This window comes from Gigantopelta aegis, chromosome 4, assembly GCF_016097555.1.
Source record: "Gigantopelta aegis isolate Gae_Host chromosome 4, Gae_host_genome, whole genome shotgun sequence".
NCBI classification, from domain to species: domain Eukaryota; kingdom Metazoa; phylum Mollusca; class Gastropoda; order Neomphalida; family Peltospiridae; genus Gigantopelta; species Gigantopelta aegis.
In genome coordinates, this window is record NC_054702.1 from 63,100,763 (window position 1) to 63,115,725 (window position 14,963).

The 14,963-nt window shown below is 38.2% G+C and overlaps 1 protein-coding gene across 1 annotated transcript; it reads right to left on the bottom strand.

The window, feature by feature from the left end:
* Positions 1-824: 824 nt before the first annotated feature.
* LOC121372174 (E3 ubiquitin-protein ligase ARIH1-like) lies at positions 825-13,800 on the bottom strand. The gene is made up of 4 exons (XM_041498456.1): positions 13,666-13,800; positions 10,893-10,974; positions 3,660-3,887; positions 825-1,997 (listed from the first exon to the last, which is right to left on the bottom strand). Exons 1-4 carry the CDS (start codon positions 13,744-13,746, stop codon positions 1,360-1,362), a joined length of 1,029 nt encoding a protein of 342 aa, XP_041354390.1. The 5' UTR covers positions 13,747-13,800; the 3' UTR covers positions 825-1,359.
* Between the last annotated feature and the right edge of the window lie 1,163 nt (positions 13,801-14,963).

The following is a 14,963-nucleotide window of genomic DNA, read 5'->3' on the forward strand; positions in this document are numbered from 1 at the left end:
TATAAAATATTTATTTAATATCAGGCACGGCGGAAGCAAGTAGATATTGTGGGGAGGGGAGGCTGACTGAGATCGAAGGCGCAAAGCAAAGTTTCCAAGGGGTTCGAGGGGGGGGGGGGGGGGGGAGAGTGTATGCTCCCCCGTATAATTTTGAAAACCAGATGTCCTGAAATGCAATTTCCTGTATTCTACAAGTAAAATTTATCTCTGCCTTAAGATTTACTACCAATACTATTTTGGATATTCTTGCGCGCTATAAACTCGTGCAATAAACAGCATGGGAAAACAAAGTTCTGGTATGTGATTCTGTATTTTGATCCAACAATTTGGTACATGATTATAATGTTTATATATTCAGCTATACATCGTGAAAAATGCATTTAAAATAGTGGCATTTATCGGCATCTGTAAAGATGGATTTTGCTTATAGAATGTAGGAAAATGGATTTTAGGACATCTAGTGTTCGCGCTCTCGATCTCATTCAGTCTCAACCTCTATAAATGTTAACATACTTTATGATAGATCCTACCTTTACTTTATTATATGCCAACAGGTCTTATTAACATTTTAAACAAATTCCTGCGGACTTCCCAAAACGCCTTGAAGATAGGTCATAACAACCCAGACAGACACACACACACACACGCACACACGCACGCACGCAATCACACACACACGCAATTACACACACTTGATTAAACAATGTGTTAAGCTAGCGGCCCTTCTTTTCTAAAACACAAGGAAATACAATGTGCCAAAGTATATCTATGCTGAATACTACTATATGAAAGTCTATAGTCTATAGGTAATTAAAACAACAGTAATTAGTAGCCATTAACTTTTATTATTTTATCAAGCGTGCCTATACAATCATATCTTCGTGCCAAAAAAAAAGAAAAAAAAAAAAAAAAAAAAAAAAAAAAAAAAAAAAAAAAAAAAAAAAAAAAAAAGAAAAAAGAAAAAAAAAGAGTTAAAAGCTGCACAAAAATAACAACAATTAAACAAGCCCTGTATTCACGCAAATAACCATATAATAATGATATACCGTTAAATTTAGTGCCTTTATTAAAATGAAACGTTTGTATGTTGAAAGCGATCAAAGTTCTACAAATACATTGATTAGATACTGTAGCTGATTAGGCCATACAATCTTTTACATTCCACATTTGAAACACATATATGCTAGTATTTTAGTAGATGATCACTGTTACAATGTTTCATTTGCCAATCACTGAAAGAAAACTCTTCAATTGGATTTCTAGTATTATCATTCCAAAGGGTAATAGTTATTATAAGGAACACACGCAAGTCTAAATACTCGAAGCTGATAAGAATAAATCAGGAATCGACTCTCAATGTCAACAACCAGGAATAGCCTTTTGGACTGCAGCGACAGAACACGGGGTGTTGTAGGACCCACACTGATAGCGACCACCATCAGCCTTCTTCAGACAGATGAAGCAGAACCTCTGGTCACAGGAACACTTCATGTGTTTGCAGGCGTCGGTGTGTTCTATGAGCATTCCGCAAGAAGGGCACGCTCGCAGTGACGGGCAATTGGCAACGCCAATGATACATTTCTTGGGCGCATCACGAAGGATCTTTAACCGTGGGTCTTTTCCCGTGCATTCATGGTTTCCGCAGTCGTTCGTTCCACTTCCGGTCCAAGGAAGAAGACAGAACCAACAGAATTCATACTTAGGCCCATTCTTGGAGCACAGCGAACACACGATACGGCGATCTGTGCTCTTAACCCTTTCGCAAAGGGAGTGACATTTGGGACAGTTCTGAATACCATGTGCTTTACGCATATAGTTTTCACATATTTTTCTTTCAAACGTGATTTTTTCTTCTTCTCTTAAAACTGCAAGTCGACGGACAATAAAGTATGGCCACTCTTTGCCGCAGGATCCATCATTGCCTACATACGGACAGACGAACTGGAACTTCTCGACATCCAGCAGACTTCGACAATATGCAGTTAAGGATTCTGGCCCTGTCAAAACAATTTAAAAATAAATTACTTACTAGTAATTCACTCAATTACATATCCACTTTAGGTTCAGGCACCTCCGCCCTGTGCTCAGTGCCTGACATTGCCAATGCCCCTCAACAGATGTTTCGCACATTTATACATGAACGTGAACACAAGCAAAAAGAAAAAGTTTGTTTTGTTTAACGACACCACTAGAACACAATGATTTATTAATCATCAGCTATTGGATAGTCTTAGAGAGGACACCTGCTACATGTTTCCATTGGTAGCAAGGGATCTCTTATATGCATCATCCCACAGATGGATAGCACATACCACGGCCTTTGATATACCAGTCATTGTGCACTGGCTGAAAGGAAAGAAAGATATGTTTTATTTAACGACGCACTCAACACATTTTATTTACGGTTATATGGCGTCAGACATATGGTTAAGGACCACATAGATTTTGAGAGGAAACCCGCTGTCGCCACTACATGGGCTACTCTTCCGATTAGCAGCAAGGGATCTTTTAGTTGCGCTTCCCACAGGCAGGATAGCACAAACCATGGCCTTTGTTCAACCAGTTATGGATCACTGGTCGGTGCAAGTGGTTTACACCTACCCATTGAGCCTTGCGGAGCACTCACTCAGGGTTTGGAGTCGGTATCTGGATTAAAAATCCCATGCCTCGACTGGGAACCGAACCCAGTACCTACCAGCCTGTAGACCGATGGCCTACCACGACGCCACCGAGGCAGGTCTGGCTGAAAGGAGAAAAAGCGAGTGCTTTACAACTTGGCTACATCCAGCCCCTAAAAATAACCAAGTCACCCATTCACACAGATTAAAAAAGGGGAAAATAACGTTAAGACCATCATAGGGGCCTTACACTCCCCATTAAACTGTTAAAACACGCTCTGAGTGGGAGTTGGTCCCGGGCTGCCACCGAGGCCAGTACCATATCGAATGTATGCTACCAAGTAAAAAAAAACCCACCCAAATAACTACAGAAATGTAATTAATTACGGAAAACAATCAGTGGGGAGTGAACAAATTAATTTTAATCCTCAAGATACATGTAAGTTCCTTCTAGTTCTAACATAAAGAAGAAACTACTTTTAATAAGTTTTCTCTGTTTAATGCTTTTCACCTTATAGTGCCTGATCATGTAATGTGTTGACTGAATGCAGTTCTAGTGAGTGCTGCTCCACTTACGGGACCACTCGGTGTACATAATGTTGATATTATAAAATGTAGTTCGCGATCTTGCAATTTTTGGAGGTAATATCGTCTTCCAAGGTTTAAACATACTCTATTTTTGGTTCAATTAATACATTGACTAATATCTAAATGCTCAGTTATGTAATAAATAACAAAACAAGTCAACGAATGAAATAACATAAAAGAGAAGAAGAAAAAAGAACAAAACCCCCTAAACAGACAGAATCTAAACACCACCAAACCAAAAGAAAACAAAAAATAATATAGAAATCCCCACTCCCCAAAAAACAACAACAAAAACACCACCACCACAAATAGAATTACAAACAAAAAACATACAAAAACACACACACGAAAATAATAATAAAAATAATAAAAAAACACAATAAAAACAAAGAAACAAAAGGAAGAGGCAGACGATTTATACGAATTTTGTATTGTAAATTTTACTTTTCTTACCAATGGCATGGCCACACGGCATCTTTGCCCGTTGGCTGTTTGGATCATCATCCCAGGTGATCATGTCAGGCGCGTCCGTAAGGGTAACATCCTCGTCCAGTTTCTTAGTCCAAGTTGAGCCTTCAATGTCTGACCCTCCCAAAAGTCGTAACACTACATAGACTGTAGAATTGTTTTGCATCTTGTAGTCTGACAAATACTTGTCACAGCCATATTCCAGCTGGAACCCTGCAACAAAATCGGCTTAATCTCAAAAACACAAAACCGTTAATACAATTTGTTTTTTTAACAAGAGTACCGGTGATGTACATGATACGCCCGTCAGGAGTTTGATGGAAAATCATAGATATTAATGAATATGTTACGGGTATGATTCAATTCTAATTATGTGAATATAGACATATTATTTGATTTATTTCTATCACATTGATCTAGTAATTGTATGTGACACACCAACATCCCACGTTGTTCCTACATGTAAGGTTTGATGGTCCTGTTTGCATCTGTATGCAAGATATGATCCGGACAAGCATTTACTGTTATGTGTAGTAGACCGTGAACGGTAGTTCACAGTGACCTATTAATAGTACGCGACAAACCACCATCCCAAGTTGTTCCTACATGCGAGGTTTGATGGTCCTATATGTATCTGTATGCAAGATATGGTCCGGACAACGATTTACTGTTATGTGCAACAGACCATGAAAAGTAGGTCACAGTGATCTATTAACAGAATGCAACAAACCACCATCCCAAGTTGTTCCTACGTGAGGTTTGATGGTCCTGTATGTATCTATATGCAAAACATGGTCCGGACAACGATTTACTGTTATGTGCAGTAGACCGTGAAAAGTAGGTCACAGTGACCTAGTAATAGTATGTGACAGACCACCATCCCAAATTGTTCTTACATGTGAGGTTTGATTGTCCTGTATGCATCTGTATGCAAGATATGATCCGGACAAGGATTTACTGTTATGTGCAGTAAACGGTGAAAAATAGGTCACCGTGACCTAGTAATAGCACACGACACACCGCCATCCCAAGTTGGTCCTACATGTGAGGTTTGAAGGTCCTGTATGCAACTGTATGCAAGATATGGTCCGGACAAGGATTTACTGTTATGTGCAGTAGACCGTGAAAATTAGGTGATAGTGCCCTTGAATAGTACGCGACACACCGCCATCCCAAGTTGTTCCTACACGTGAGGTTTGATAGTCCTGTATGCATCTGTACGCAAGATATGGTCCGGATAAGAATTTTTTTTAACAGACTGACGTACGGACGTACGGACGGACAACGCCATATCATAATACGACCCATCATAGACGGGCGTATAAAAATCAGTTCTCTGTACAAAGCAGAGTCAAAGAGATAGTTTTTCAAGGTCGTGAATGTTATCATGATTCACTAGCACGTGCTTTGTCTATAGGTAGACTGCCACCCACCCCAACCCCTTGGACAGTATCCCCCCCCCCCACCCGCTACAGTTTTATAAGTCTTTTCAGAGGTGTTAAGAAATTATGTATAATAAGCAAAAACTTGGTGGGGTATAATTTGTAGTGGTAGTGCTTTAATTTCCCTTTCTAATCCTAGCGAGATGTAGCTCGGTGGTAAAGCGCTCCTAGGAACGACCCCCCCTAAGTGAATCTAGCGTATTGACCAGTGCTCCTTGCTGCTGTATCGGTAACAGCAGCCTATGTGGCGGCAGCGGGTTTCCCATCTTTTTATCTGTCGACCATATTTCGAAATAACAAAAAACAAAAAACAAAAAACAGAAAAAAGAGAAAAAAAGAAGAAAAAAAGCTAGCAAACCAAAACAAAAAGAGCAAGCAACCCAATAACATTATATCGAACATATTTAAATGGTGGTTAGATATGGTTGTCGTTGTCTACTTTTGTCATTGTCTATTTTGTCACTAAAGAATAAACATTTAATTTGATTTCAAGTTATTTTCGCGATTATATCCAATTATCGTTCAAGCACGCTCACCTGGGCACATACCTCAGCTATCTGGGCTGTCTGTCCAGGACAGTGGGTTAGAGGTTTGTTGGTTAGTGGTTAGTGACAGAGAAGAAGCTGTAGTGGTGTTACACCTTACCCACTGAGTCGTTAAAACTCGCTCTGGGTGGGAGCCGGTACCGGGTTGCGAACCCTGTACCTATGGCTTAACCACGACACCACCGAGGCCGGCCAGAGAACAAACATATACAGTGTCAATAACTGATAGGCGATATGCGTTCAGATAGAAATTACTGGGCAATTCCGATGACATCATAGTTATAAATATCATGCGATGGAATTTCCAGGTTAGTAAGTAAACCCTCGTTTTGGTTTCGTTACGTGCACAGATTCGTACTTTACATTCGCTGATTAATCAATATGTTGGTGTGTGTGTTATTATTTAAACATTCTTCATGGCGCATACACAGAGTTTCAAGTATCATATTTCGCTATTTACACGCAGCTATGATAAATGCATACAAATTAATCAATGCCACATGCATAACTAACTCTGGTATGTCGAAATTGTAATGTGTTTGCTCGATGCGTAGAGAACTTGCGTTTCGTACAAGTAGATTAGTCTTATCAGACCGAAAGCGTTCAATCCCTTGGACGCGCACAATTTTGTCCCGTAAAGCTTTCCAGTAACGAAACAATTTTACTAGTAATTTAAGTTATTAGGTTTAAATTTGTTATGGACATTGCTTTGCAGATAAAAGGCCGAATTTACGAAGCCTGTTTATATCTTGCAACTACATACATTTACAATGCTTAAACACCTGCGTTTAACAAAAAAACAGGCTTCGTATATTCGGTCCATAATGTTTACATAGACGGACGTATACAAATCATTTCTCTGTACAAAGCAGAGTCAAAGAGATAATTTTACAAGTTCGTGTATGTTATCATGATTCACTGGCACGTGCTTTGTCTATAGGTAGACTGTCATCCCCCCTCCCCCCCCACTTTGGACGAAACCTCCTTCCTAACCAGCTTGCATTTCAAGATTGCTTCGACCTGGATAAGACTGATCTCCGCCATATACAGAGACACTTGTAATGATAAACACTGATAAATTAAAACAGTTATGGTATGAGGTGTTCGCGAAAAGTGAGCATATTCTGTCCCATGGTTGGCACCCGCCATGAGTACAGTCAGTAGTGATCAAACCTGTTGTTTATATATATATATACAAAATATGTACAATATTGTCACCAAAAAGATGAACAGTCATATGTGGAAAATCACAATCAGGGATTAGCATCTGAGCTAAAATGATATGGCGTTGTTTGAAATCGGCACATAATGAGCATTCCGTGCTGTATCGCAGTTGTGATACGGAGATACCAGCAGAAGGAATATCGCACGATACAAGTAGTAGACTGACTGTTAGGAAGTTGAACTTATCCCATTTATCAGAAAGCTTAATTTGGATGCCATTATCGTTTTGAATCTCTGTATGTAGATCAGTGAACGAACCTAATACAGATCTCAAATGAAGCATAGTTGGTGTCCGTGTGACTAAGGGGATTCCTACCCCTTATCTATATGCATCCTATACACAGATCTGATATACAAGTTATCAATGATACGGTGACTCCAAGATTATAATGAAAAAAAGTTGTTACAGTGATGCAGTGATGTTACAATTATAGTAACACCTTTATCGATCTAAATATAGATAACTGCATTTTTTAAAAAGGAAATCCAGGCACGGACCCAGAAATTTTTGCAGGACAGGAGTCTACATTTAAATACTTAAATGAAAGTAGTATATTAGTAGCGATAAGTAGAAACGTTTTCCTGTCGTCGTGAGCCCATCGAGCAATAGGAATCCGCGCCTGGAGTCCAACATGGAGTTGTTCTATAGACTACGACAATACGAACGGTATGGACCCAGACTTTCTCTGGACCAAAGTCCGAACAACAATGTTAACAACTACGATAAATTGCTCTCCTACCTTTATTTTTCGTTAGATTTTTACCTACATTTTGTCCAGACAGAAATCTTGAAAAAAACCTCACCCCAACATTACAATGACACAGATTCCACATACTGGATGATAACTATGTCACCTATATCGACTTCGCTGAGATCGCATAGGGCAATACTGGTGACATCGTTACAGTCTCATATGTGGAATCTGTGTCACTGTAATGGGTTTTTTCAAAACTTGTGTCTGGACAAAATCTTGGGGAAAATTTAACGGTAATTAAAGGCAGGAAAGTAATTTATCGCAGTATTTAACAATTTGGTTCGGACTTTACCTGCTTAGAATGTTCTACATTTTCCTTCATATACAGTTGAGTATTATAAATACGAGACTCTAAGGTTTGACTTGATCGGAAGGGCCATACTTTGAAACTGACAACAATAGAAATGTTACTTACCTGTACATAAATATGTTTATAGTAAAGTCAAACGAAAACAAAGTCCACTGCAACACTGCTGATATATTAAACATTGTTCCAAACACACTCCCCCTAAAACAAATGGCGTCCGGTTAGAGTATTGTAAAGTCGAGAGTAAACGCAGTGTTACTTTCTATGACGTCACATTCAATTGAGGCCACTTAAAAGAAATGTTTTATTTCTGGAGCATTTTATTACACGTCTTTTTATTATAAAAAAAACCCTCCTTTTTTTTAACCAACTGATAAAAAGGACAGTAAAATTCATAAAGCAATGAATAATGAAACAAACTTTTAAATGGTGACCTCTGTGGAAAAGATCAAAATCTGACGTGACATGTCATTTATTGTTCATTGTTTAGGCTGCTGGACATACAGTGAGGGCAAAGGAATCGAGCACCTCTCCTGATCACTCTTTCTTTGGTGCAGTACATTAAATGTACCCAGTGGGAACACATATCACACTGTACCCACTTTGTGAAAACGAGTGAGACACTCTATCTGACTTCAGTAGGGGTAAATAGGTTACAAATGCAGCATTTTTCACTCTCATCAAGTTCACTATCATCAGACACATCACATGCTACATTCAAATGAGATGGGCCAGGTTGTGGGGAAGTGGAAACTGGTTTCGTTTCTGAAGCTTTTTTTTTTATAATTGCCTTTCCTTTTGATGGTTTACAAACATCACTTAACTGCAGGTATTCAGACATTGCGTGTCCAGTGGGGCTTTCGGTGATGGCTTTACCTGCAACAATTTTACTCAGTGATTTGCGCTTCTTTATTTGTTTCTTTAAAGATTTTGAGTTTTTTAGATTGCAAAGTTTAGAAGCAAAAAATTCAGTAGGCGACTCTGTTCCGTTGATTTCATTTTCACTGTTCGTAATGACCTCAATTTCATCCTGTACATGGCTGATTTTCTTGACTTCAGTATCCCCAGTTTCATTGTTCATGGTGACCTCGGTTTCATCTTGGACATCGCCGATTTCCATGATTTCAGTGTCCTCATTTTCATTTTGGAAGAGAGCAGCTGGCTGAAGAAATTCATGGTTAATAGCCGTCCGATCAATAGGGTATACTCCCGTCTTCCGGAATGCTGACAAGATTTTCTGCAGACAGCGCCTTTGACTATGATTTACAAGCCAAGCTACAGCTATCATATCGAGTTACCGTTGCTGGTGTTTCTCTCATCAGTTTATGACATTCGTTATTGTAGATTTTTTGCAGTGGACCATAACACGCCACGTCCATTGGTTGCAGTATGTGAGATGTGTGTGCAGGAAGAATGAACATGATGATATCATTTTCTTTTGTCCATTTAACAAGATCAATGGACACATGACTTTTATGTCCATCGAGTAGTAATAGCAGATGTTGCCCAGGCTCTCTGCAAGGAATATATTTAATAAAATGTTGCTGTAGATATTTTTAAATATCTGTGCGTTTGACCAGCCGGTTTGTGACATGTCTCCCAGAAGCACATGGGCTAGCATTCTTCATCAGATCAGGTACGAGTCGTACACCCGCAAATACAAAGTATGGTGGAATGGCCATGCCACTGGTACTACCACATCCTGTGATTGTTGTCATCTTGGATTTACCAGTGGTGACAAACTGTGAGTAATAGTCTCTTCCCCCAACAATGTAAGAAGGGGTATGGTTTTGGGAAATGCCTTTCTCATCTACATTAAAAATCAAATGGGGTTTATCATTCAGATTGTATTTTGTGAGGACTTTTTCTATTTGATCCAAATAGGCCTCAATTTAAACACAGACGCGCTTTTGGCTCTCTCTGAAATTCCAAAGCCCTTGGCTTTACTACACGCATGTCTGGGCACCTTTTTATAAAACAATTAAACCAGTTTAATGTAAGCGGTTTGTTTTGAGGCCTCTCTTGAAGAATAGCCGCATAGTCTGAAACAATATCTACTACTTCTTGTCTGGTATAACCATAGCTATATTTCGTAACATCCTGCAAATGCTGTACCAGTTTGGCCTCTTCATCTAATGTTAGTATTGGTGTTCTGCCCATAACAGTACAGTCAATATGAATTCTGCCATCTACCCTGTCTCTGAGTGTAGTTTGGGGAATACCATATCGTTTGGCGGCTGTTAGTACAGGTAAGTTTTCATCTTTCACTGCTAAGTAAGCATTTGTTAAACTGGATGGCGAGTATGACCTATATCCTGGTTTTTGTTTATTTGTTTTGGTCTGTAAAAAAAAAATATTGTAATACAAATAAGTAAATTATCTTAATTTATTACAATATCATATAAAGCTATCTAAAATGAAAAAGGCTTTTAGTAGTCAATAGTTAGAAATCATTAAAAATTGAATTTCTGGCATTAGAACCCACTCTCATGTAATCTGTCAGTGCTTTATTTGTGTTAGTACCCATTTAATTACTTTATCGTGGCCTTACAAATGTGTCACGTGACCGAAAGCTGTCATTTTTGCCATCCAACCCAAACTATTTTTGTCTACATGTATTTTTTTATAATGCTGGCTTTCGTTTCCGTGGTGAAAACAGGAATCAGTGAAAACAGTTAAAAAGTAGGTAAACAAACATTTTGTTCTAGTTATACCTGTTTGAATCGTATTATTTCACAGAAAAGTTGTTTGTAACGTCTTGGTTGCTCGTCTGATGGTTTATTAGAAGAAAAAAACGGTTGAAGCGCGAGCATACTCGTGATTTTTACGAAAATTGCCGAGTCTCGAACTTGCAATACTCTCGATTTTACAATACTCAACCATACATATAATACATGAAAGTTAATTAACATGAAAACAGAACAAGTATATTACTATATTCTTACTCGTATACAGAATACGCTGGTCTTTTATGGGAATTCCATTGATCTTCGATATCTTGTTCATCAGTTCGTCTATAGAGGCGTCCTTAGCAATGACAAAAAAAAGAAAAAGAAAGAAAAAGATAACAGAAATCTAAATTACATATAAAGTTAATTATGCCTGTTATACATTATATATATATATATATATATATATATATATATATATATATATATATATATATATATATATAGTAATAGGTCATCATAATTGACTGGCATAGCCAGGATTTTATGTTAGGTTGGGGTGGGGGTGGGGGTGGGTAAGCCATATTGGTGGCCAACCCACACTATGTATGAATATCTATATATTGTATGTATGTCGAGGTTGACTGTTACATACATAGATATTAACGCACTAGTGCAGGGGATAATTAAATCCTTTCTGGCCACACAAATTGTCCCATTCCGTAGCTGGGACTCGAACCTATGTCACCGAATTGTCCGCAACTTTACAGACTTGCCAGGATACCTTTTGAGCTAATGAGGAATCTACAACTAAACCACAATTCTTGTTACTATTATAGTACACCAAATATAGTTAGAAATACACATATTTCATTTTCTTTCGTCTTTAAAATGCTCCATCTTCCGTAATGATGCAATTTTCTACGTAAAATAGACGCCAAACACGTGTAAACGCACGACCGGTATAACTGCATGGGGCCTACAAGCTACGCGGTCGATTCCGCTTACGTGTATGTATGTATGTGTGTGTATGTATGTATGTATGTATGTATGTATGTATGTATGTATGTATGTATGTATGCATGCATGTATGATTTTATAAAATTTAATAGTTTAAAAAAGGTTTAATTGAGGGGGGGGGGGCATGGCCACAGTATCCCCCTCGCTACGCCACTGTTATAATTCAAATACAGTTTTATAGTTGTCATTTCAGAGGTGTTAATAAATTATATATGATAAGCAAAAACTTGGTGGGGTATAATTTGTAGTGGTAGTGCTTTAATTTCCCTTTCTAATCCTGGCGAGATGTAGCTCGGTGGTAAAGCGCTCGCATGGGGTACGTTGGGTCCTAGGAACGACCCCCCTCAGTGAATCTAGCGTATCGACCAGTGCTCCACGACTGGTACATCATGTACCGTCTTGTCTATGAGAAACTGTATTAAAAGGAACCCTTACTGCCCATATGGCGGCAGCGAGTTCCCCATCTTTATCTCTGTCGATCATATTTCCAAATAACAAAAAAAGAAGAAGCAAAAAAAAAAAAAAAAAAAGAGCAAAAAACCCCCCAAAACAAAGCAAACAAACCAACCCAATAACATTATATCGAACATATTTAAATGGTGGTTAGATATGATTGTCGTTGTCTACTTTTGTCAATGTCTATTTTGTCACTAAAGAACAAACATATAATTTGATTTCAAGTCATTTTCGCTCACCTGGGCACACACCTTAGCTATCTAGGCTGTTTGTCCAGGGCAGAGGGTTATTTGTTAGGTGTTAGTGGTTAGTGAGAGAGAAGAGGGTGTAGGGGTCTTACACCTTACCCACTGAGTCGTTAAAACTCGCTCTGGGTGGGAGCCGGTACCAGGCTGCGAACCCTGTACCTATTGCTTAACCACGACACCACCAAGGCCGGCCAGAGAACAAACATATACAAATGTCAATAAATGATAGGCGATATGCGTTCAGACAGAAAATACTGGGCAACTCCGAGGACATCATAGTTATAAATATCATGCGATGGAATTTCCAGGTTAGTAAGTAAACCCTCGTTTCGGTTTCAATACTGGACGACCAAATTAATTTTAAGAAGTTAGTTTGTTTTGTTTAATGACACCACTAAAGCACATGGATTTATTAATCATCGGCTATTGGATGTTAAACATTTGCTAATTCTGACAAACTCTTAGAGAGGAAAACCACTACATTTTCCCATTAGTAGGTAGGGATCTTTTATATGCGCCTTCCTCTAGACAGGATAGCCCATACGGTCTTTGATATACCAGGCTAGAACAATAAATACCACAATGGACCCACTGACGGGGATCGATCCCAGACCGACCGCGCACTAGGCGATCGCTTTAGAAAAAAAAATGCAGTTTTTCATATCTACCTGGACTATTCACCACTGGCCTACCTCCATCCCCTAAAATTTAAAAAGTGCCGATGTCTCGTTAAAGGTACTTTGCCGTAGACTAATTTAAGCAATATTTCTGTAAAATATTTCCTTGCTTGAAATACTACATTCTGTGCACATGTCTTCGTGCATTGAGAATCCATTTACGGAATCCGCAATTTTTTTTTTTTAAATTGGCAAATATACTGGCACGTTCTATAAAAGTGGCAGACCTCTTACAGACTGAGTTGGAATCATATATTATGGTTAAGATTAGTTCTCTCTGTAAAAACCCCACTTGGCAGTAAATCATGGCGGTATACCTTCACATCTATCATAACCGCATTGGGAATGAGTCTTGTGTAGAGATACCGAATTGAATAATGAATATGCTGATAACATATTCATAATCATCACGAATCTTACGCCATTTGTTAACTTCATGTTCCTTTTATTCATTAAAAAAAAAAAATATTGTTGACATTTAATTTTAATTTTTTAACTCTTTTTTTAAAAATTGCTTTTCTGAATTACAGTACCTGGTGAGTGAATTAATGGATATTATCGTTAATTTTCTTTAAAAAAAAATACCTTCCTTTCTAAGGGAAAGTACTTTTAAGGAAATATTCTGTACCTTTCCTGATTCATACTTACCGTGTGTATTTGTAAAGTTCTGGTTTTTCCTTCTATTCCCTTCACAAAGACATTGAATATGTTTGACAGCTGGTCTGACATGGTTGTATTGTATATTATCTCAACGTCGGCTATGATCAAATTTTAACAGACTAAATAACACAGAGCTACTAAGGACAATAACTGAACGGCGAAATGCTTTTAAATAGACAATACTGGGCAATTCCGATGACTTCATAATTATCAAAATCACGAGAATGAAATCCGTAAACAAACCTTCGTTTCGGTTTCGTTACGAGCACAGATGTAGGTAGTGTAGTATTCGCTAGATGATCAAAATGTATAGTCCGTCCCAACATTTTATTCAAATGTTTTATGTAAATAATATCAGTTTGGTAATAACACAGAATCACAATTTGTGTGTGCAATTTACAAATCAATCGGCTCGGAAATAAATAACGTGTATTAAATTACATAGTATGAAAAAAATGCGATCCCTGTGGGAGGGACTGTAGATGCATTATCAGGGGCGTAGCGTGATCTGGACCTGGGGGGAGGGGGGTCGAATATGAACCAAGTGGACCCTTTTTTTGTTTGTTTTTGCACCACCAGAAACTCGATATGTATAAACCAGTATATTTTAGTTCTGAAAGCGGACCATTTGCTTCAGCTGGGGGGGGGGGGGGGGGGGGGGGGGGGGGAACCCCTCACCAGCCCACACCCCTGATTATTGAACAAACATGCCCTGTCTGTTCGAGTGGAGACGATAATAAACAGAGCTATCAAAATGTGTCCGTTTAGTTATTCACATTAAGAAGAAAAATAAGTACTTTCGGTTAAAACTAAATATATAGCCTAATCAGAACCCTGGGGCCCACAGAGTTTACAAATTAATGCAATTTTAATTATGTTTTCACAAAGATATTTAACAGCGAATGTATTGTCAAATCAATAGTCATTTTTACAACGAACTATACAAGATATACAAATCCGTAACTAGTGTACAGAATAGGTACGCTGTTATTGAAAATACAACTTTACGAATGATGACAAACGAATGCTTAAAGAATGAATGAATGAATGAATGAATGAATGAATGAATGATGACACCCCAGCACGAAAAATACATCGGCTATTGGGTGTCAAACTATGGTAAATGCAAAAACAGTAAGTGATGAGCAACATCAATATAAAAATTCAAGATTTAAATAAAAACACAGTGTAAAGAACTGTGCAAACATACAAATATCACAGATAGATATTGACTTTTATTCAAAATATCTCGAAGAAAACAAGGGGATTTGTGCTGTATTGGCCAT

Bases quoted from the DNA above. Each gene is read 5' to 3' on its own strand.
- LOC121372174 (XM_041498456.1), bottom strand. From the start codon at position 13,746: ATGTCAGACCAGCTGTCAAACATATTCAATGTCTTTGTGAAGGGAATA. The intron at 3,888-10,892 runs GTAAGAATATAG...ATTTTGTTGCAG, and splicing joins CCAGCGTATTCTGTATACGA to GGTTCCAGCTGGAATATGGC. The intron at 1,998-3,659 runs GTAAGAAAAGTA...TTGTTTTGACAG, and splicing joins GCCGTGTGGCCATGCCATTG to GGCCAGAATCCTTAACTGCA.